This window comes from Ranitomeya variabilis, chromosome 2, assembly GCF_051348905.1.
Source record: "Ranitomeya variabilis isolate aRanVar5 chromosome 2, aRanVar5.hap1, whole genome shotgun sequence".
In the NCBI taxonomy this organism is placed as follows: Eukaryota; Metazoa; Chordata; class Amphibia; order Anura; family Dendrobatidae; genus Ranitomeya; species Ranitomeya variabilis.
Window position 1 is genome coordinate 1,028,645,463 of NC_135233.1, and position 24,348 is coordinate 1,028,669,810.

General features: G+C 42.5%; 1 protein-coding gene across 1 annotated transcript in view; it reads right to left on the bottom strand.

Annotated features, from left to right (window-relative positions):
• Positions 1 to 24,348, bottom strand: part of LOC143810155 (ribonuclease H1-like) — a 56,396-nt gene that overhangs the window by 23,942 nt on the left and 8,106 nt on the right. The window contains exons 3-4 of the mRNA XM_077293039.1: positions 3,105 to 3,204; positions 2,663 to 2,717 (exon numbers count right to left, since the gene is read on the bottom strand). Coding sequence (XP_077149154.1) covers positions 2,663 to 2,717; positions 3,105 to 3,204 — 155 coding nt within the window. The remainder of the gene's footprint in view (positions 1 to 2,662; positions 2,718 to 3,104; positions 3,205 to 24,348) is intronic.

Below are 24,348 nucleotides of genomic sequence, written 5' to 3' on the forward strand. Positions count from 1 at the left end.
GAATCGCAGCATGCTGTGATTTTTTTTCTCAGTCCGATTTCAGCTGAGAAAAAAAAATAAAAAATCGCAAATGAGACGTCACCTATTGAATAACATTGGTCAGAGTGCAATCCAATTTTTTATCGGATTGCACTCGTCCGTTTTGCTCGCAAGTGAGTATGAGCCCTAAGAATAAAAATACAATAATCGCATACATCACATTAACTTTAAGGCCGGGATCACACATACGCGAGATACGGCCGAGTCTCGCATGTGAAAGCCCAGCTCTGGCGCTGGCACTCCGGAGCGGAGCGTGCAGCTCCATGTATTGCTGTGCGGCAGCAAGCTTCGCTCCGGAGTGCCAGGTTTTCATCTGCGAGACTCAGCCGTATCTCACGTATGTGTGATCCCGGCCTAAGGAGCATCTCCCACAGCTTATACACAGTTTAAAGAGAATTGTAAGAAAGAAGAAGAAAAAAGGCCTGCAAAAACCATTCACTCACTAGTTAGTGGTAGTGCTTCCCTGCTAGGTCCAACACTAGTGTTCACATAAGCATGTAAATACAGATGATGGAGTCGTCACTTAATCGTCTATATTTGGATGTTAAAGGAAACCAGTCACATCATTATGTCATACTAAACTGCCCCAAAACCGTAGAGGTAATACAATGTTCATCTGTAACGTGTCCACAAAGCCAAATGTCCCATTTGATCTGTACTCCCCTTCTATGTAAATCCCTGGCTTCCAGTTATGTGGGTGGAGCTGGATATCGGTTCAGTCACGCTCTTCTGCTCTATAGTCATCCTCACCGCAGTTTGAAGGATGGACTGAACTGCCCTGAAGTCACAGCGCTCCATGAAGATATCCCATTACTTTGCGCCGACAGCCAGCTTGACAACTCAGCACCACCCACATTACTAGAAGGCCAAACACAATAAAACATATCCAAGACCTGCATTTTCAGTGACCATTTCTTTTGTTAACTACTTTTGGACCGCACATACACAATAAAACTCTGCCGTTGCGTTCTAAAACGTGATAAAGCAGATGCATGACGACATAGAGCTACGAGAGTGGGAAGTCCGCTGTCAAAGACGGCTAGTTAGTAACTACCTTCTTAATTGGTGTATACACAGACCTGAACAAGTACTGTATATACAGAAACGGGAAGTGCTTAACGGTCATGTAATTGCTGGGAGTAGGGAAGGAGCAGGAGTTGCTAGGTCCTAGGAGACCAAGTGAGCTCTCAAATGCACCCTGAAGGCCGAATTTCCACTGTGAGGCCAGTCTCACACATCCAGATAATTTCGGTACCCAAGTTATCTGTGTCCATGTGCTCACGTGGCACATCAGTGTGGCACACGTGCAGCAGCCGTGTGCCACCCGAGGACCACACGGACCGCCGCAGGAGAGACAGCGCTACAGTAAGCGCTGTCCCCTGCGTGTGGTGCTGAAGCCGGCATTCATCCCTTCTGATGACCGCTCAGACAGGACGAGCTGCCGGCGCAGAGAGCAGGCATCGCGGGAGTTGGGCTAGTATTTCTCTTCAAGCGGGAGGGCGCGCAGGGGGTGGGGAGAGGTGGTAGGTGACCTCAAACTTTAACAAAAAAAAACCCCTTGATCTTTCATCCCTTCGCTCCTGCAAGCGCTGCTTTTAGCCAAGCAGGGGAGAAGGGATGAATGCCGGCTTCAGCACCACACACAGGGGACAGCGCTTACTGTAGCGCTGTTTCTCCTGCGGCGGTACGTGCACATGGAGGAGAGTGCACACTGTTCTCCGTGTGCAGGACGCTTTGCGGACCGTGCTGCCGGAGAAAAACGTACATGTCTACGTGTTTTCAACATGGACACACGATGCATAGATCCATTAATTTGAATGGGTCTACGTGTGTCAGTGTCTACGGTACGTGAGAAAACTGTCACTACACGTACCGGAGACACTGACGTGTGAAACCGGCCTAACTGGGGCTAATATACCAGGCCAGATTGAAGAGGAAGTCGGGTTTTAAAATATTATACACTGTGTGTGTGTGTATATGTGTATATATATATATATATATATATATATATATATATATATATCTCCCAGAGGTCTTATATTACATTATGTGGGGCACAATATGTGAGTGAAATAAGTAAATACAAGCAAAAAGAAAAGAAAAGCTGCTACCAATCCAAATTGCTGCTACCAGGTCCGTTGCTGTTGGAAAACAAAACATGTCTGATATATAAAAATGATTGTTACAGAAAGAGAGACAAACGTTAAGGAAAACAAATTTGACAGACAAGACACCTTTCCTTTATTTTGTCACTGATATCGCCCAATATCAGCAAAAAAAATAAACTAAAAAATAAAGTAAGAAAATTACATAAACATTATGCCCCTTGTATCAGGTCAAGGAAAAAAAAGATGCGAAAATCATTTGAATATCCGAATGAGAAAAATGTCACAGCTCTATAAACCACATGTAAGAAAATTAAAGCCACTTACTAATAGCATGTGTGGGATAAGATAAACATATTCCATTACTCTGGTCAGAAAGTCTGAACAAGCTCCCTCTCCCATAAGCCAGTAAGACTAGGCGTTAAACCATTCGTTTCTTTACACATAAAACTAAGGAATATAGTTTTCAGTAAGTTTAAATTCTACCAAGCATCAACATTATGGTAAGTGCCAACTACCTGAAGTTCAGCCCTCTGGTTGGTTGGTCTGCCTTCCAAGCTTTCTGATACATTTCTGAAAAAGTAAATATACAAATTTATACACATATATGCAAGTTTATAAATTTATGCAAAGTTTATAAAAGTTTGTTAATTACAACAGAAATGTACTTCAAAACTACTGGACAAATTACATTAGTACATATTTCTAGAGGTGATGCAAGATCAAAATTCATCTATAAAAATGTAAAGTTACTTAACCGGAAAGACAAAAAAAGAAAAAAAGAATGTCTTTATTTATCTGCTGTGCTTACCCCCAAAAATACATTAGAAAGTGATTAAAAATCAAAAAACACATCAGCTTGACATGCAAAAATTAAAACATTACAGGTCTAAAAACAGTTTGCTTACTTCATTATGCCAAACATAAGCGTGAACAAAACCCATTAGAGGAATTACTTACAGAGGATTTCCGGGACCCCAATAAACACCAATTCCACCTCTTGCTCCATATCTTCCATTGTTTCTACAACATCCATCAGTATAGACATCTGCCGATCTTCCTGTACAAAAAAACCCCCGTTTTGTCACAACATGAAATATATTTCATAGTCTATTTCTCATTGTAATCTACCGTAGTTTTTTGTATTGAAAAGTATGTGCTCACATTTATTTCTGTATGGCCAAGTTCACACGACAGCACATGGACAGCGCTCAGGACAAGGTTATCCAATGGGGAAATGCAGTTGAGCTTTTTCACGGACCGAATCAGCACGTGAGAAAGAAAAAATAAAAATTCCAGCGTGCACTGCTTTTTTCCATGTTTTGCATGTGACTTGCACGATGGGTATGCAAAATATAAAAACCATCAGATTCCACTCAGGGAAACCATGCAGAATCCATTATTATGGATACACTGCATTTCTCTGACATACTGTAGGAAACTGTGTTTGGTCTCGTAAATTCACAATAACTGCCGATGTATAAAAACGGATTGTACAAAGATTGCACACAGATGACAAACAAGAAAACAATCGTCTGAGGCTTATAGATGAAACTTGGGACGATTTTTAATACGTTTGTGTGGACTTAGCCTAATTGTCTTCTGTACCCCACCATAGCTTAGTAAGATTGTCACACAAGGCCTTCACAGCAACTCTGCCCTACACAGTGGCCTCGGTGTTTTTTGGTATGGGAGCCACTATGATTTTTAATATTTTTGTTTGTTCCAGCCAGAAATGAATCTGCCAATAAGGAGAAGTACAGGCCCTTCCTTTATATTTGCCAGTGGCAAAACAAGGTCAACCCGGAGCATACAATAACCGTCTTCATGGGAAAGCTCCACTAATTCATCTCGAGCTGCGGCGTACCTTTCTTTCATCAGAAATTGCTGTACATTCACTTATATACTTTGTTCTCTGTAAAATTCTAAATCTCCTCTTTTACCGACCTCCTGAGAAAGAGGTAGTTGCACTTTGACATGGTCTTTGCAGCTAACCACAACAGCAAAGAAATATTACTCCGGTCCCTGAATGGAGTAATAGTTCTGGCAAGGTGCATGCTGCCAATAAGATGCACTGACTTTTACTAAGTGCCAAGGGCCTCTTAATGAATGTCACATCTTATCCTGCACAAGCGGTATCAAGAATGATGTACAAAATGGCTGTATATGTATATTTATGTCAATGGTTGTGACCCGGTATTTGATGCGGCTTGCACGGCGAGCTCACATCTTTCCCTGCATATGATGGATGAGTTATTCAGTCATCATGTGCCTTTAACAGAGGCTGGTGGATCGGTGCTCCGCTCGTGGCTGTTAACCACTTAAATCCTGCTGTCAATCACTGACAGTGGGATTAAACACACGCCACAAGGAAACTCATCATAAATGCCGCCCATTAGCACCCCTGTCAGGTGATCGAGGGGTGTCAATGAAATCTGGGGGTCTGCTCATCACTCCGTGCCTGTCCCTACAATCCTCCTTTGAACGCAAGCTCAGATTTGTTTTCTGCTATACATACTGTAGCATTGCTGAAGCACGGTTACGTATAGCCCAGGCAATTGGACAATCGCAGCTTCAAGTCTACTAAAGAAACTATTAAAAACAGTAAAAAAAATTTAAAACAAATCTGAAAAGATTAAACAAAAGTTCAAATCACTCCCTTTTTGCCCCAATAATAAAAACAAAACAATTAAAAATACACAAAATATCTGATCAAAACATAAAATAAATTAATCCAATTGATAAACGCCATAACGAGGGGAAAAAAAAAAACCAAAATGCCAGAATTATGGGTTTTTTGGCAGCTGCAACATTGCAATAAGATGCAACAAGAGGCGATCAAAACATCATATCTACCACAAAATGGTATCAATAAAAACACCAACTCGTGGTGCAAAAAGTAAGCTCTCACCCAGCCCCAGATCCTGAAAATGAAGACATAAGTGATTTTTTTTTAATCTTTCAAATGTTATTGCTCTTGGAAGAAGGAAAAAACAAATGCCAAGAAACTGAAATATGCAGGGTCAGGATTAGGTTAATGATTTGGGGCTTCCTGTTTTGAGACACTAGGTTTTACTGTACATTACAAATCTCATATGTATTGCAGATTGTAAGCTCTCATGAGCAGGGTTGTTTTATTTTGCTCTAATTATTGTTAACGTTGTTACTTATGACTGTTGTGTTTAAAACTGTAAGGCCACGTTCACACTTTGCGGCGTGCTCTGCGGGTTCTCCCGCAGCGGAATTGATAAATCTGCAGGGCAAAACCGCTGCGGTTATCCCTGCAGATTATCGCGGTTTGTTCCGCGGTTTCTGCTGCGGGATTACTCCTATACTATTGATGCTGCATATGCAGCAATATGCAGTATCAATAGTAATGTTAAAAATAATAAAAATTGGTTATACTCACCCTCTGATGTCCGGATCTCCTCGGCGCTGCACGCGGCGCTCCGGTTCCAAAGATGCTGTGCCGAGAAGGACCTTCGTGACGTCACGGTCATGTGACCGCGGCGTCATCACGGTCATGTGACCGCGACATCACCACAGGTCCTGCTCGGCACAGCAACTCTGACCGGCCGGCCGCGTGCAGCACTGAGAGGTGAGTATAGCATCATTTTTTATTTTAATTTTTTTACACTATTTATGCTTCCCAGGGCCTGGAGGAGAGTCTCCTCTCCTCCACCCCGGGTAGCAACCGCACATTAGCCGCTTACTTCCCGCAACGTGGGCACAGCCCCATGCGGGAAGTAAGCGGTTTGATGCTTTCCTATGGATGCAGAATCGCAGCGATTCTGCACAAAGAAGTGACATGCTGCGGGTTTTAAACCGCTGCGTTTCTGCGCGGTTTTTCCCGCAGCATGTGCACAGCGGTTTGCGGTTTCCATAGGGTTTACATGTTAAGCAGCATCAAAATCGCCGCGGATCCGCGGGAAAAACCGCAAAGTGTGAACGTGGCCTTAGGGTATGTGCACACGATGCGGATTTTGCTGTGGATCCGCAGCGTTTCCACAGCAGCGGGTCCGCAGCAGTTTCCCTTGAGTTTACAGTTCAATGTAAACCTATGGGAAACCAAAAACGCTGTGCACCTGCTGCCGAAAAAAACGCGCGGAAACGCAGCGGTTTACATTCTGCCGCATGTCACTTCTTTCTGCGGATTCCACAGTGGTTTTACAGCTGCCCCTATGGAAAACTGCAGTTGTAAAACCGCAGTGAAAACCGCGGTAAATCTGCAGCAAAAACGCAGCGTTTTTGCCCTGCAGATTTATCAAATCTGCTGCGGAAAAATCTGCAGTGGCCAAGAATACGTGTGCACATACCCTAAAGCGCTGCAAAATATGTTGGCGCTATATAAAGATTATTATTATATTTATAATTCATACTCAGTTCACAACTGATATTTTTGCACATACTTGGCCCGTGGCGGGACGAAAGCTCCTACATGCACAACCATTGCATAGGGCCCCATGTATCCAGAACCCCCCCCCCCCCCAAAAAAAAAAATAAAAAAAATAGTCCTTTCAACATGCTATGGGCCATCTAGCAGTTTTACTCTGTTTAGGAAAACCTAGACCTCTACACTTAGGCCGATCGTCACACTCAGCGTATGAAAATACGGTCCGTTTTTTTATGGCCGTAATACGCAGAAATGTTCACAAAATAGTGATCCGTCTGTCATCCGTAGGCAGGGTGTGGCAGCGTATTTTGCGCATGTCATCCTCCGTATGTAATCCGTATGGCATCCGTACTGCGATATTTTCTCGCAGGCTTGCAAAACCGACATCTAATGGATTTATGTGCTCAAATGTTCGTTAAAACATATATACAGTATGTGTGTATATATATATATATATATATATATATATATATATATATATATATAAAACTGTATTTATATTTAATTCAGCGCTAGATAGCATAAAAGCCGGTAATTCAATTGCCGGCTTTTGCTTTCTCCTTCACAAACCCGACATGATATGAGACATGGTTTACATACAGTAAACCATCTCATATCCCTTTTTTTTTTTGCATATTCCACACTACTGTTAGTAGTGTGTATGTGCAAAATTTGGGCTCTAGCTATTAAAGGGTTAAATCGCGGAAAAAAATTGGCGTGGGCTCCCGCGCAATTTTCTCCGCCAGAGTGGTAAAGCCAGTGACTGAGGGCAGATATTAATAGCCTAGAGAGGGTCCATGGTTATTGGTCCCCCCTGGCTACAAACATCTGCCCCCAGCCATCCCAGAAAAGGCACATCTGGAAGATGCGCCTATTCTGGCACTTGGCCACTCTCTTCCCACTCCCGTGTAGCGGTGGGATATGGGGTAATGAAGGGTTAATGTCAACTTGCTATTGTAAGGTGACATTAAGCCAGATTAATAATGGAGAGGGGTCGATTATGACACCTATCCATTATTAATCCAATAGTACGAAATGGTTAATAAAACACACACATTATTACAAAGTACTTTAATGAAATAAAGACACAGGGTGTTGTAATATTTTATTATTCTCTTAATCCACCTGAAGACCCTAGTTCTGTAAAAAAGGAAAAATAAAAAATCAACAATGTCCCATACCTTCCGGCGTTCTGGCAAGTCCCACGATGTAAATCCATCTGAAGGGGTTAAATCATTTTACACCCAGGAGCTGTGCTAAAGCAGCTGTGCTCGTGGTTGTAAAAATACGGGGAATGAATGGAGTGCAGGGAAATATGTCCTGTAGTTACCTTGAGTCGCGGTGATGCGCCCCATGCTGGATGTTCTCTTATGAACTCGAGCCTGGGAAAGATTCCCACGCTCGAGTTCATGAGGACATCCAGCAGGGGGCGCATCACCGCATCTCACTGACATATATATATATTATATATCTATCTATGTGTAGACATTTATTCTACCTATTCTATTCTGTCAGTGTGATTTTACTGTACACCGCACTGAATTGCCGGCTTTTCTCTATAACACCAGTGCGTATTTCTTGCAAGTCACACACATGGTCCGTGTGTAATCCGTATTTTTCTCGCCCCCATAGACTTTCATTGGCGATTTTTTTGCGCAATACGGTGACAAACGCAGCATGCTGCGATTTTCTACGGCCGTACAAGACCGTATAATACGGATCAGTAAAATACGGCAGATAGGAGCTGGGACATAGGGAATCATTGTACCGTATGCAATCCGTATTTTCTGCACCTCTCATACGTCCGTAAAACTCGCTAGTGTGACGCCGGCCTTACACAAACAACCATATACGATGCCATGTACAATTTATTTTTCTTGCAAATGGCAAAAAATTCTCCAAGAGCCATAACTTTTTTATCCATCCGCCGACAAAGCCAGACTTGTTTCTTGCAGGACCATGTCTAGCTTTACAAGACACCATTCATTTTAATATACAATTTACTGGTAAATGAGAAATTAAAAAGTCCACAGGCGATGAAATTGAAGAGAAAAAAAAACCCACTACAATTCTGTCACTGATTTTAGAAGTGGAGGTTGTTTTTACAGGTTCATTGTGCAGTAAAAATGACCTGGAAATAAGATTTTTCAGGCCACAGGTCAGTTGGCTTACAGGGGTACCAAAGTTGTAGTTTAAATTAACCCCTTAGTGACAGAGCCAATTTGGTACTTAATGACCGAGCCAATTTTTACAATTCTGACCACTGTCACTTTATGAGGTTATAACTCTGGAACGCTTTATCGGATCCCGCTGATTCTGAGATTGTTTTTTCGTGACATGTTGTACTTCAAGTTAGTGGTAACATTTCTTCGATATTACTTGCGATTATTTATGAAAAAAATGGAAATATGGCGAAAATTTTTAAAATTTTGCAATTTTCAAACTTTGTATTTTTATGCCCTTAAATCAGAGAGATATGTCACAAAAAATAGTTAATAAATAACATTTCTCACATGTCTACTTTACATCAGCACAATTTTGGAAACAATTTTTTTTTTGTTAGGGAGTTATAAGGGTTAAAAGTTGACCAGCAATTTCTCATTTTTACAACACCATGTTTTTTTTAGGGACCACATCACCTTTGAAGTGATTTTGAGGGGTCTATATGATAGAAAATAACCAAGAATGTGACACCATTCTAAAAACTGCACCCCTCAAGCTGCTCAAAACCACATTCAAGAAGTTTATTAACCCTTTACGTACTTCACAGGAACTAAAACAATGTGGAAGAAAAAAATGAACATTTTACTTTTTTTTGCAAACATTTTACTTCAGAACCATTTTTTTTAATTTTCACAAGTGTAAAAACAGAAATTTAACCACAAATTTTGTTGTGCAATTTTTCCTGAGTACACCGATACCCCATATGTGGAGGTAAACCACTGTTTAGAAGTTTATAACGTAGAGCCGTGAAAATAAAAAATCGCATTTGTTTTCACAAAAATGATTTTTTCGCCCACAAATTCTTATTTTCACAAGGGTAACAGGAGAAATTAGACCACAAACGTTGTTGTGCAATTTCTCCTGAGTACGTCGATACCCCATATGTGGAGGTAAACCACTGTTTGGGCGCACCGCAGAGCTTGGAATTGAAGGAGCACCGTTTGACTTTTTCAATGCAGAATTGGCTGGAATTGAGATCGGATGCCATGTCGCGTTTGGAGAGTCCCTGATGTGCCTAAACAGTGGAAACCCCCCACAAGTGATACCATTTTGGAAACTAGACCCCTTAAGGAACTTATCTAGATGTGTGGTGAGCACTTTGAACCCCCAAGTGCTTCACAGAAGTTTATAACGTAGAGCTGTGAAAATAAAAAATCTCATTTTTTCTACAAAAATGATCTTTTTGCCCCCACATTTTTATTTTCACAAGGGTAACAGGAGAAATTAGACCACAAAAGTTGTTGTGCAATTTCTCCTGAGTACGTCGATACCCCATATATGGGGGTAAACCACTGTTTGGGCGCACCGCAGAGCTTGGAAGAGAAGGAGTGTCGTTTTACTTTTTCAATGTAGAATTGGCTGGAATTGAGATCGGACGCCATGTCACGTTTGGAGAGCCGCTGATGTGCCTAAACAGTAGAGACCCCCCACATATGACACCATTTTGGAAACTAGACCCCTTAAGGAACTTATCTAGATGTGTGGTGAGCACTTTAAACCCCAAGGTGCTTCACAGAAGTTTATAACGTAGAGCCGTGAAAATAAAAAAATCGCATTTTTTCTACAAAAATGATCTTTTTGCCTCCAAATTTTTATTTTACCAAGGGTAACAGGAGAAAATGGACCCCAGAAGCTGTTGTACAATTTGTCTTGAGTACGCTGACACCCCATATGTGGGGGTAAACCACTGTTTGGGCGCATGGCTGAGCTCGGAAGCAAAGGAGCGCCATTTGACTTTTCAATGCAAAATTGACTGGAATTGAGATCGGACGCCATGTCGCGTTTGGAGAGCCCCTGATGTGCCTAAACAGCAGAAACCCCCCAAAAGTGACCCCATTTTGGAAACTAGACCCCCCATGGAACTTATCTAGATGTGTAGTGAGAACTTTGAATGCCCAAGTGCATCACAGAAGTTTATAATGCAGAGTCGTGAAAATAAAAAATATATATTTTTTAACAATAAAGATTTTTTAGCCCCCAAGTTTTTATTTTCACAAGGGTAACAAGAGAAATTGGACCCCAAAAGTTGTTGTCCAATTTGTCCTGAGTATTCTGGTACCCCATATGTGGGGGTAAACCACTGTTTGGGCGCACGGCAGAGCTCGGAAGGGAAGGAGTGCCATTTTGGAATGCAGACTTTGATAGAATTGTCTGCGGGCGTTATGTTGCCTTTGCAGACCCCTAATGTACCTAAACAGTAGAAACCCCCAACAAGTGACCCCATTTTGGAAAATAGACCCCCCAAGGAACTTATCTAGATATGTGGTGAGAACTTTGAATGCCCAAGTGCTTCACAGAAGTTTATAATGCAGAGTAGTGAAAATAAAAAATATTTTTTTTCCCACAAAAAAGATTTTTTTAGCCCCCAAATTTTTATTTTCACAAGGGTAACAAGAGAAATTGGACCCCAAAAGTTGTTGTCCAATTTGTCCTGAGTATGCTGGTACCCCATATGTGGGGGTAAACCACTGTTTGGGCGCACGGCAGAGCTCGGAAGGGAAGGAGCGCCATTTTGGAATGCAGACTTTGATAGAATTGTCTGCGGGCGTTATGTTGCGTTTGCAGACCCCTAATGTACCTAAACAGTAGAAACCCCCACAAGTGACCAAATTTTGGAAACTAGACCCCCTAAGGAACTTATCTAGATATGTGGTGAGAACTTTGAAAGCTCAAGTGCTTCACAGAAATTTATAATGCAGAGTAGTGAAAATAAAAAAATATATTTTTTTCCAACAAAAAAGATTTTTAGCCCCCAAGTTTTTATTTTCACAAGGGTAACAGGAGAAATTGGACCCCAAAAGTTGTTGTCCAATTTATCCCGAGTACGCTGATGCCCCATATGTGGGGGTAAACCACTGTTTGGGCGCACGGCAGAGCTCAGAAGGGAGGGAGTACCATTTGACTTTTTTAGCGCAAAATTGGCTGTCGTGTTTGGAGACCCCCCGATGTACCTAAACAGTGGAAACCCCCCAATTCTAACTCCAACCCTAACCCCAACACAGCCCTAACCCTAATCTCAACCCGATCCATAATCCTAATCACAACCCTAACGATAATCACAACCCTAACCCCAAAACAGCCCTAATCTCAACCCTAACCATAACCCTAATCAAAACCCTAAATCCAACACACCCCTAACCCTAATCCCAACCCTAACCCTAATCCCAACCCTAATCCCAAACGTAACACTAATCCCAACCCTAATCCAAACCCTAACCCTAATCCCAACTCTAACCCTAACTTTAGCCCCAACCCTAACTTTAGCCCCAACCCTAACCATAACTTTAGCCCCCGTCGTCACAAAAAAAGTTCAATGTAACCTTTTTTTGTACGTCGCGTCCGCCATTTCCGCGGATGCGTGGCCGTAACTCTGCCCCCTCCTCCCCAGGACATAGACTGGGCAGCGGATGCATTGAAAAACTGCATCCGCTGCCCACGTTGTGCACAATTTTCACAACGTGCGTCGGTACATCGGGCCGACGCATTGCGACCGCCCCGTACCGACGCAAGTGTGAAAGAAGCCTAAGGCTACTTTCACACTAGCGTCGTACTCGGCCCATCGCAGTGTGTCGGGCCGACGTACCGACGCTAGCGTTGTAAGCGCCGCACAACGGGTGCAGCGGATGCTGTTTTTTCAACGCATCCGCTGCCCCATTGTGAGGTGCGGGGAGGCGGGGGCGGAGTTCCGGCCACGCATGCGCGGTCGGAAATGGCGGACACGTCGCACAAAAAAGTTACATGTTACCCCCGGCAGCCGAGACCCCAAAGAACATCCGGGTGCCGGGCGGCGGGCGCACTGCGCGTGCGCCCGCCATTTTTTCCCGGAAAAAAGATGGCGGCGCCCATGGGGAGACACGAGGAGCACCGGGGGAGGTAGGTAAGTATTGGGGGGCTATTGGGGGCCATCGGGGACCACATTTCTCTGTCCTCCGATGTGCGATCACATCGGAGGACAGAGAAATTAAACGGCAAATCGCATTTTTTTTTTTTTGTTGCGACCGCCGGTAAACGGTTAATTACCGGCGATCGCAACTCGGGGGTCGGTAAAAACCCCCCGAATCATGTTCTCTGGGGTCTCGGCTACCCTCGGCAACCGAGACCCCAGAGAAAATCCGACTCTGGGGGGCGCTATTCACTTTTTCCACAGTGGATTAAGTACCCTTAGCGGCCGCCGTTAAAAGGCGTATCGGCGGTCGTTAAGGGGTTAAGGGGTGAAAAAAAAAATCTGAAGTTTGCAAAACGAAAACAATCTGATTTGTGTTGCTATTTTATTACATGGAGCTATACGAAGGTTGTTTGCTATTTATTTTATTTTCATATCCCAGTTCATACGGTTTTTTTTTTCAGTCGGTTTGCATCTTGTGCATATAAAGGTGTGGTCTGTTTTTCCTTGAGCTGGGCATTATATTGATGTGGTCTCCCATGGCTGTGTGTCCACTAGTTGGGCCCAGTCCTTCTCAGCCCTCATCCACATGCATGTCACTTGACAAACTGTATGATTTTTCTATTAGAGTTAGGACTGCCCCAGTTAGGGTCACCGTGGAGTGGTGGGATGGCTTTAGCATTTTTTTAAATAAAAATACATGTTAACAAAGTATCTTATATTATTTCCATGCACCATTGCTGTTTATTTATTTACTGCAGGGTATTCAATCACTATGTTTCAGTGGCGGAAAAAAAAACCAAAAAAAAAAACCCACAATTTTGGTGTTGAGGGCTCCAATACCAACCCTCACACCCATCAGAAAATACTTGTGAGATATATCATCATTGTGAACAATATCAATATCAAATTACTAGGATACAGAACAATGACATGAAGAAATATTACTACTGACACCAATATCAAACAGTGAGACTATCTTACAATATCCCTACTTACAGCAGATTCTAGGGGACGATCAGAAAAGAAAGTACATAGACAAAAGTGTATAAAAAGAAATAATATTATAACCAGAAACAAATGAGCTGCAAAAAATTGATTAAACAATTTAAAATATAATTACAATATTTATTACACAAAGACACAAACCAGAAACAAATGAGCTGCAAAAAATTGATTAAACAATTTAAAATATAATTACAATATTTATTACACAAAGACACATGCAGTGGGTACGGAAACAATACAGACACCTTTATATTTTTCACTCTGTTTCATTGCAGCCATTTGGTAAATTCAAAAAAGTTCATTTTTTTTCTCATTTATGTACACTCTGCACCCCATTCTTGACTGAAAAAAAACCCAGAAATGTAGAAATTTTTAACAATTTATTAAAAAAAGAAAAATTTAAATATCACATGGTCATAAGTATTCAGACCCTTTGCTCAGTATTGAGTAGAAGCACCTTTTGCGCTAGTACAGCCATGAGTCTTCTTGGGAATGATGCAACAAGTTTTTCACACCTGGATTTGGGGATCCTCTGCCATTCTCCTTTGCAGATCCTCTCCAGTTCCGTCAGGTTGGATGCTGAACGTTGGTGGACAGCCATTTTCAGGTCTCCCCAGAGATGCTCAATTGGGATTAGGTCAGGGCTCTGGCTGGGCCTGTCAAGAATGGTCACAGAGTTGTTCTGAAGCCACTTCCTTGTTATTTTAGCTGTGTGCTTAAGGTCATTGTCTTGTTGGAAGGTGAACCTTCGGCCAAGTCTGAGGTCCAGAGCACTCTGGAAGAGGTTTTCATCCAGGATATCTCTGTACTTGGCCGCATTCATGTTTCCTCCAATTGCAACTAGTCATCTTGTCCCTGCAGCTGAAAAACACCCCCATAGCATGATACTGCCGCCACCATGTTTCACTGTTGGGATTGTATTGGGCAGGTGATGAGCAGTGCCTGGTTTTCTCCACACATATCGCTTAAGAATTATCAACAAAAAGGTCTATCTTCGTCTCATCAGACCAGAAAATCTTATTTCTCAGTCTGGGAGTCCTTCATGTATTTTTTAGCAAATTCTATGCGGGCTTTCATATGTCTTGCACTGAGGATAGGCTTCAGTTGGGCCACTCTGCCATAAAGGCCCGACTGCTGGAGGTCTGCAGTGATAGTTGACTCTGTGGAACTTTCTCCCATCTCCCTACTGCATCTCTGGAGCTCAGCCACAGTGATCTTGGGGTTATTCTTTACCTCTCGAACCAAGGCTCTTGTCCCATGATTGATCAGTTTGGCTGGACGGCCAGGTCTAGGAAGACTTCTGGTGGTCCCAAACTTCTTCCATTGGCCACTGTGCTCTTAGGAACCTTGAGTACTGCAGAAATTCTGTTGTAACCTTGGCCAGATCTGTGCCTTGCCACAATTCTGTCTCTGAGCTCCTTGGCCAGTTCTTTTGACCTCATGATTCTCATTTGGTCTGACATGCATTGTGAGGTCTTAGGGCCCCTTTCCACTTGCGAGGAAAACAGACGAGTGCAATCCGATAAAAAATCGGATTGCACTCGGACCAATGTTATTCAATAGTTGTCTTTTCATTAGCGATTTTTTTCTCAGCCGAAATCGGACTGAGAAAAAAATCGCAGCATGCTGCGTATTGCTGCGATTCTTGGACGAGACTCGCCAATGCAAGTCAATGGGTGCGAGAAAAAAAATCACACAGCACTCGCACCATGCGAGTTCTGTCCAATTTTTACGCACCGGTGTCCTTTGAAAAGCCGGTAATTCAGCGCGGTGTACAGTAAAATCACACTGACAGGTTAGAATAGAGTAGATATATACACATAGAATAGGTATATATACATATATATATGTCAGTGAGACACCTATATATGTATATTTAATGCAGCGCTAGATAGCATAAAAGCCGCTAATTCAATTGCCGGCTTTTGCTCTCTCCTTCCCAAACCCGACATGATATGAGACATGGTTTACATACAGTAAACCATCTCATATCCCTTTTTTTTTGCATATTCCACACTACTGTTAGTAGTATGTGCAAAATTTAGGCGCTGTAGCTTGTAAAATAAAGGGTTAAATGGCGGAAAAAATTGGCGTGGGCTCCCGCGCAATTTTCTCCGCCAGAATGGTAAAGCCAGTGACTGAGGGCAGATATTAATAGCCAGGAGAGGGTCCATGGTTATTGGCCCCCCCCGTGGCTAAAAACATCTGCCCCCAGCCACCCCAGAAAAGGCACATCTGGAAGATGCGCCTATTCTGGCACTTGGCCACTCTCTTCCCACTCCCTGTAGCGGTGGGATATGGGGTAATGAAGGGTTAATGCCACCTTGCTATTGTAAGGTGACATTAAGCCAGATTAATAATGGAGAGGCGTCAATTATGACACCTATCCATTATTAATCCAATTGTTGGAAAGGGTTAAAAAACACACACACACACACATGATTTAAAAGTAGTTTAATGAAATAAACACAGCGGTTGTTGTAATAATTTATTGTTCTCTCAATCCATCAGGAACACCCTCGCTTGGCAAAATAATAAACGCACAAGATACATACCTTCTGATGTCAGATCACGTCCCACGAAGTAATCCATCTGAAGGGGTTAACTAATATTACAGGCAGGAGCCCTGCTAAATGCAGCGGTGCTCGTGCTTGTAATTCCCCGGCGAATGAATTAAATGTAGGTCATTGACCTACATTTCCCTCAGTCACGGTGATGCGCCCCCTGGTGGATGTCCTCATATGACCTGGAGCGTGGGAAAAAGTTCCCAGGCTGCAGTTCATGAGAACATCCAGCAGGGGCGCATCACCGCGACTCAATGTAAGTACAGATCCTGCTTTCCTTTCAGCACCCGGGGATTACAGGCACGAGCGAGTGGTTTATCGCAGCTCGTGCCTGGAATATTAGTTAACCCCTTCAGATGGATTACTTCGTGGGACGTGATCTGACATCAGAAGGTATGTATCTTGTGCGTTTATTATTTTGCCCTTCATTTCAGCAGCTACAGAGCTGAAATTTTGCACATACATACTACTAACATTAGTAGTGTGGAATATGCAAAAAAAAAGGGGATATGAGATGGTTTACTATATGTAAACCATGTCTCATATCCTGTCGGGTTTGTGCAGGAGAAATGAAAAGCCGGCAATTGAATTACCGACTTTTCACAGATATCGCGCTGAATGAAATCTAAATACAGAATATATATATATGTGTCTCAATGACATATATATATATATATACTGTATATATGTTTTCCCTAACATTTGAGCACATAAATCCATTAGATGTCGGTTTTGCAAGCCTGTGCGAAAATCTCGCAGTACGGATGCCATACGGATTACATACGGAGGATGCCATGCGCAAAATACGCTGACACACCCTGACTACGGATCAATATTTTGGGAACATTTCTCCGTATTACGGCCGTAGTACGGACGTATAATACGTGGCGTATTGTCTTACGCCAAGTGTGACGCCGGCCTTAGGCGTTTCAGCTCTTTAACATGTGCCACCCTGTTTTTAAAGGGACCAAAAGTAATTGGACAATTGACTCCAAGGCTATTTCATGGACAGTTGTGGGCAATCCTTTTGTTATGTAATTCTCAATTAAGCAGATAAAAGGCCTGGAGTTGATTTGAGGTGTGGTGCTTGCATTTGGAAGGTTTTGCTGTGAAGTAAACATGCGGTCAAAGGAGCTCTCCGTGCAGGTGAAACAAGCCATGCTTAAGCTGTGAAAACAGAAAAAACCCATCCGAGAAATTGCTACCATATTAGGAGTGGCAAAATCTACAGTTTGGTACATCCTGAGAAAGAAAGAAAGCACTGGTGAACTCATCAATGCAAAAAGACCTGGGCGCCCACGGAAGACAACAGTGGTGGATGATCGCAGAATAATCTTCATGGTGAAGAGAAACCCCTTCACAACAGCCAACCAAGTGAATAACACTCTCCAGGAGGTCGGCGTATCAATATCCAAATCTACCATAAAGAGAAGACTGCATGAAAGTAAATACAGAGGGTTCACTGCACGGTGCAAGCCACTAATAAGCATCAAGAATAAAAAGGATAGACTGGACTTTGCTAAAAAACATCTAAAAAAGCCAGCACAGTTCTGGAAGAACATTCTTTGGACAGATGAAACCAAGATCAACCTGTACCAGAATGATGGAAAGAGAAAAGTATGGCGAAGGCGTGGTACAGCTCATGATCCAAAGCATACCACATCATCTGTAAAACACGGCGGAGGCAGTGTGATGGCTTGGGCATGCATGGCTGCCAGTGGCACTGGGTCACTAGTATTTATTGATGATGTGACACAGGACAGAAGCAGCCAAATGAATTCTGAGGTATTCAGAGCCATACTGTGTGCTCAGATCCAGCCAAATGCAGCCAAACTGATTGGTCGTCGTTTCATACTACAGATGGACAATGACCCAAAACATAAAGCCAAAGCAACCCAGGAGTTTATTAAAGCAAAGAAGTGGAATATTCTTGAATGGCCAAGTCAGTCACCTGATCTCAACCCAATTGAGAATGCATTTCACTTGTTAAAGACTAAACTTCAGACAGAAAGGCCCACAAACAAACAGCAACTGAAAACCACCGCAGTGAAGGCCTGGCAGAGCATCAAAAAGGAGGAAACACACCGTCTGGTGATGTCCATGAGTTCAAGACTTCAGGCAGTCATTGCCAACAAAGGGTTTTCAACCAAGTACTAAAAATGAACATTTTATTTAAAATTATTGAATCTGTCCAATTACTTTTGGTCCCTTTAAAAACAGGGTGGCACATGTTAAGGAGCTGAAACTCCTAAAATCTTCATCCAATTTTAATGTGGATACCCTCAAATGAAAGCTGAAAGTCTGAACTTCAACTGCATCTGAATTGTTTTGTTTAAAATTCATTGTGGTAATGTCTATAATCAAAATTAGAAAAATGTTGTCTCTGTCCAAATATATATGGACCTAACTGTATGTATATATACCTATTCTATGTGTATATATCTACTCTATTCTAACCTGTCAGTGTGATTTTACTGTACACAGCACTGATTTGCCGGCTTTTCAAAGGACACCGGTGCGTACAAATCGGACAGTAATACGGATGTCATACGGATGATGAGATTACAAAAAACGGATGATGCGATTAAAAATCGCATTGCACTCGCATGACAATCGCATACGTTACATCCGTTTTTTCGGTCCAGATTACGGACCGTTTTTTCTCTTGCAAGTGGAAAGGGACCCTTAGGCTACTTTCACATTAGCGTCATGCACTGCACGTCGCAATGCGACGTTGCGGCGCACCGACGCATACTGTAGAAGCGCAGCACAACGGGGGCAGCGGATGCTGTTTTTCAACGCATCCGCTGCCCCATTGTGAGGTGCGGGGAGGAGGGGGAGGAGTTCCGGCCGCGCATTCGCAGTCGGAAATGCTGGACACGACGCACCAAAAAACGTTACATGCAACATTTTTTGGTGGTGACGGTCCGACGCAACAGTCGCACGACGGTTGGGACGTGTGGCAATGCGTCGCTAATGCAAGTCAATGGAGAAAAAAACGCATCCTGCAAGCACTTTTGCAGGATGCGTTTTTTCTTCAAAACGATGCATAGCGACGTGCAGTGCACGACGCTAGTGTGGAAGTAGCCTTATATAGATAGGTGTCTGCCTTTCCAAATTAAGTCCTATCAGTTTAAGTAAACACAGCTGGACTCCAATGAATGAGTAGAACCATCTCAAGGAGGATCACAAGGAAATGGACAGCATGTGACAAATATGAGTGTCTGAGCAAAGGGTCTAAACACTTATGACCATGTGACATTTTAGTTTTTCTTTTTTAATAAATTTGCAAAAATGTCTACATTTCTGTTTTCTCAGTCAAGATGGGGTGCAGAGTGTACATTGATGAGAAAAAAAAGAACTTTTTTGAATTTACCATATGGCTGCAATGAAACTAAGGGTATGTGCACATGATGCGGATTTTGCTGTGGATCCGCAGCGTTTCCGCAGCAGTTTCCCATGCGTTTACAGTTCAATGTAAACCTATGGGAAACCAAAAACGCTGTGCACATGCTGTAGAAAAAAACATGCGGAAACGCTGCGGTTTACATTCCGCAGCATGTTACTTCTTTCTGCGGATTCCGCAGCGGTTTTACAGCTGCCCCTATGGAAAACCACAGTTGTAAAACCGCAGAAAAACCGTGGTAAATGCGCGGTAAATCTGCAGCAAAAACGCAGCGCTTTGCCCTGCAGATTTATCCAATTTGCTGCGAAAAAATCCGCAGTGGCCAAGAATACATGTGCACATAGCCTACGGCTGTGTGCACACGATGAGGATTTAGTGCTGATCCGCAGCGTTTTTTTTCCGCGCAGAAACGCTGCAGATCTGCACTGTGATTTACAGTACAATGTAAAAAAAAAAGCTGTGCACATGGTGCGGAAAAATCAGTGCGGAAATCTCCTCTATGGAGGGCAATGCCACGTTATCCCACCCTCAGGATATAGCCAATGGATTCTCCAAATATTATACCAAATTATACAACCTAAACTTAGACCCATCATCGCCTCCCCCAAACGAACTCGACATCAAGGCATATCTCGCAAACATTGAGCTGCCATCCTTAACTAATGATGATCTGAACTCTTTGTCTGTGCCTTTTACCACCCAAGAAGTTGAAGACACTATCAATCACCTCGACCTCCATAAGTCACCTGGGCCGGATGGCTACAATAATGCCTATTATAAAGCCTTTGGCAAAAGTTTATCTCCACATCTTGTGAAGCTTTTCAACTATGCTTCAACGACAGGATCTTTCCCACCAGAGATGTTGGAGGCCTCTATCACACTAATTCCAAAACAATCAGGCGATCCCATGTCACCAAGTAGCTACAGACCGATATCCCTTCTAAACACAGATAAAAATATTTTCAAAAATCCTGGCCAATAGGCTGAGCTACATTTACCCAGCTTAATAGCCAATGACCAAATGGGTTTTGTTAAGGGCAGGCAACCAGCTGATGCTACAAGGAGAATACTGGACTCCATCAAACTCACTAATTCAACCAGGACCCCAACAGTTTTTATATCACTAGATGCTGAGAAGGCATTTGATCGTATTGATTGGTGCTTTCTCAGACAGGCTTTAATCAAATTTGGTTTTAATAGTAACCTCATTATCACATTCATGACATTATACAAAGGCCCTACAGCAAAAATTACCTGTAATAATCATGTCTCGGATGCATTTGTCATTAACAATGGTACGAGACAGGGATGTCCTCTTTCTCCACCACTTTTTAACTTAGCAATGGAACCTTTAGTGGAACACATAAGGCAAAACCCCAAAATAACTGGTCTGCGCACTAATAGTCGCCAGCATAAGATTAGCTTATTTGCAGACGACATAATTCTGACCCTCACGAACCCTGTATCATCTACTCTGGAAACCCTCAACGAGTTAAGAGAAATTTGCAGCCCTTTCAAACTTTAAAATTAATAATTCAAAATCTAACATCTTGCCCATTCATGTTAACCCAGAAGAAATTTGTTGTCTAAAAGCTTCTACTTCATTTAATTGGTGTAAAGAGGAATTACCATACCTAGGCGTTATAATCAATAAAAACTTAGGCAAGACCGCCATATCAAACATGAAGAAACTGACAGACTTGATTGTTAGAGACAGTACCACTTTCAGAGATAGAGACTTGAGCTGGTGGGGGAGAAACTTGGCGGTAAAATGATTTACACTTCCCAAAATCTTGTACATTTTTAGGTGTATCCCACTTCCCATCTCCACGACTTACCTGACGGCCATTCAGTCTCAATTGAATAATGTTGTCTGGAATAATAAAAAACCCAGAACAGACACTAGATCATTGTTCAAAATGAAAACCCATGGTGGAATAAGTCTTCCAAATATCTATGCCCACTATTTTACGCTATTACTCAAACAGAGTGTATCTTGGTTTTCAGACCAAAAGGCTCCCGGATGGTACGACATGGAGATGGAAATAAAGGTAAAACATCCTAAATCCCTGGTTCTTAAGGCTATATCTAGTTTGAAATCAAGTGCTTCAACACATCCAATATTCCAAGCAATCTCCTTGGCTTTGTCCAGGATCTCCAGAATAGATGGCCGTAGTCAGAAATTGTCCACGCTACATAAACTGCCTCTAACCTTTGTCTACTTATTCTTGGGCCAAACTATACCCTCCCATTGGGCGGATTTTAAAATTCATACACTGGGCAATATTTCACTCTAAAAAATAAATTTAAGGTGCCATCATCTTTCTTCCACAATTACATGTCATTGAGGGAACATGTTAAGTTGTTTCTAGGTAACAAGCTGAGATTATCAGAGGCATCTTTAAAAATATTGGTCAATCCGAATCACCGAATTTTCTGGAGCCACAAGTTTGTCTACGATTGTTTTAATAAAGACATATCTTTTGTCAAAAGCGCTTTCATGCTAGCTTGGGAGAAATCCCTTAACCACACTGCTTCTATAGATGACTGGGAAGAGGCGTTCTCGATGTCTAACCATTCCACGATATCTATGTCTCTTCTGGATTCGCATTTCAAGGTGTGCTCCAGATGGTACTACACGCCATCTAGACTGGCACACATAGATACTTCTAACTCTCCGCTTTGTTGGAGAGAATGTGGCCACAAGGGAGATTTAACCCCTTCACCCCCAAGGGTGGTTTGCACGTTAATGACCGGGCCAATTTTTACAATTCTGACCACTGTCCCTTTATGAGGTTATAACTCTGGAACGCTTCAACGGATCTTGGCGATTCTGACACTGTTTTCTCGTGACATATTGTACTTCATGATAGTGGTAAAATTTCTTTGATATTACCTGCGTTTATTTGCAAAAAAAATGGAAATTTGGCGAAAATTTTGAAAATTTAGCAATTTTCCAACTTTGAATTTTTATGCCCTTAAATCACAGAGATATGTCACACACAATACTTAATAAGTAACATTTCCCACATGTCTACTTTACATCAGCACAATTTTGGAACCAAAATTTTTTTTGTTAGGGAGTTATAAGGGTTAAAAGTTGACCAGCAATTTCTCATTTTTACAACACCATTTTTTTTTAGGGACCACATCTCATTTGAAGTCATTTTGAGGGGTCTATATGATAGAAAATACCCAAGTGTGACACCATTCTAAAAACTGCACCCCTCAAGGTGCTCAAAACCATATTCAAGAAGTTTATTAACCCTTCTGGTGCTTCACAGGAATTTTTGGAATGTTTAAATAAAAATGAACATTTAACTTTTTTTCACAAAAAATTTACTTCAGCTCCAATTTGTTTTATTTTACCAAGGGTAACAGGAGAAAATGGACCCCAAAGGTTGTTGTACAATTTGTCCTGAGTACGCCGATACCCCATATGTGGGGGTAAACCACTGTTTGGGCGCGTGACAGAGCTCGGAAGCGAAGGAGCGCCATTTGACTTTTCAATGCAAAATTGACTGGAATTGAGATGGGACGCCATGTTGCGTTTGGGGAGCCCCTGATGTGCCTAAACATTGAAACCCCCCACAAGTGACACCATTTTGGAAAGTAGACCCCCTAAGGAACTTATCTAGAGGTGTGGTGAGCACTTTGACCCACCAAGTGCTTCACAGAAGTTTATAATGCAGAACCGTAAAAATAAAAAATCATATTTTTTCACAAAAATTATTTTTCGCCCCCAATTATTTATTTTCCCAAGGGTAAGAGAAGAAATTGGACCCCAAAAGTTGTTGTACAATTTGTCCTGAGTACGCTGATACCCCATATGTGGGGATAAACCACTGTTTGGGCGCATGGGAGACCTCGGAAGGGAAGGAGTGCCGTTTGACTTTTCAATGCAAAACTTGACAGGAATTGAGATGGGACGTCATGTTGCGTTTGGAGAGCCCCTGATGTGCGTAAACATTGAAACCCCCCCACAAGTGACACCATTTTGGAAAGTAGACCCCCTAAGGAACTTATCTAGAGGTGTGGTGAGCACTTTGACCCACCAAGGGCTTCACAGAAGTTAATAATGCAGAGCCTTAAAAATAAAACAAAAATTTTTTCCCACAAAAATTATTTTTCAGCCCCCAGTTTTGTATTTTCCCGAGGGTAACAGGAGAAATTGGACCCCAAAAGTTGTTGTACAATTTGTCCTGAGTGCGCTGATACCCCATGTGTGGGGGGAACCACCGTTTGGACGCATGGAAGGGCTCGGAAGTGAAGGAGCGCCATTTGGAATGCAGACTTAGATGGAATGGTCTGCAGGCGTCACATTGCGTTTGCAGAGCCCCTAATGTACCTAAACAGTAGAAACCCCCCACAAGTGACACCATGTTGGAAAGTAGACCCCCTAAGGAACTTATCTAGATGTGTGGTGAGTGCTTTGACCCACCAAGGGCTTCACAGAAGTTTATAATGCAGAGCCGTAAAAATAAAACATTTTTTCCCACAAAAATTATTTTTCAGCCCCCAGTTTGGTATTTTCCCGAGGGTAACAGGAGAAATTGGACCCGAAAAGTTGTTGTCCAATTTGTCCTGAGTGCGCTGATACCCCATATGTGGGGGGAACCACCGTTTGGATGCATGGGAGGGCTCGGAAGGGAAGGAGCGCCATTTGGAATGCAGACTTAGATGGAATGGTCTGCAGGCGTCACATTGCGTTTGCAGAGCCCCTAATG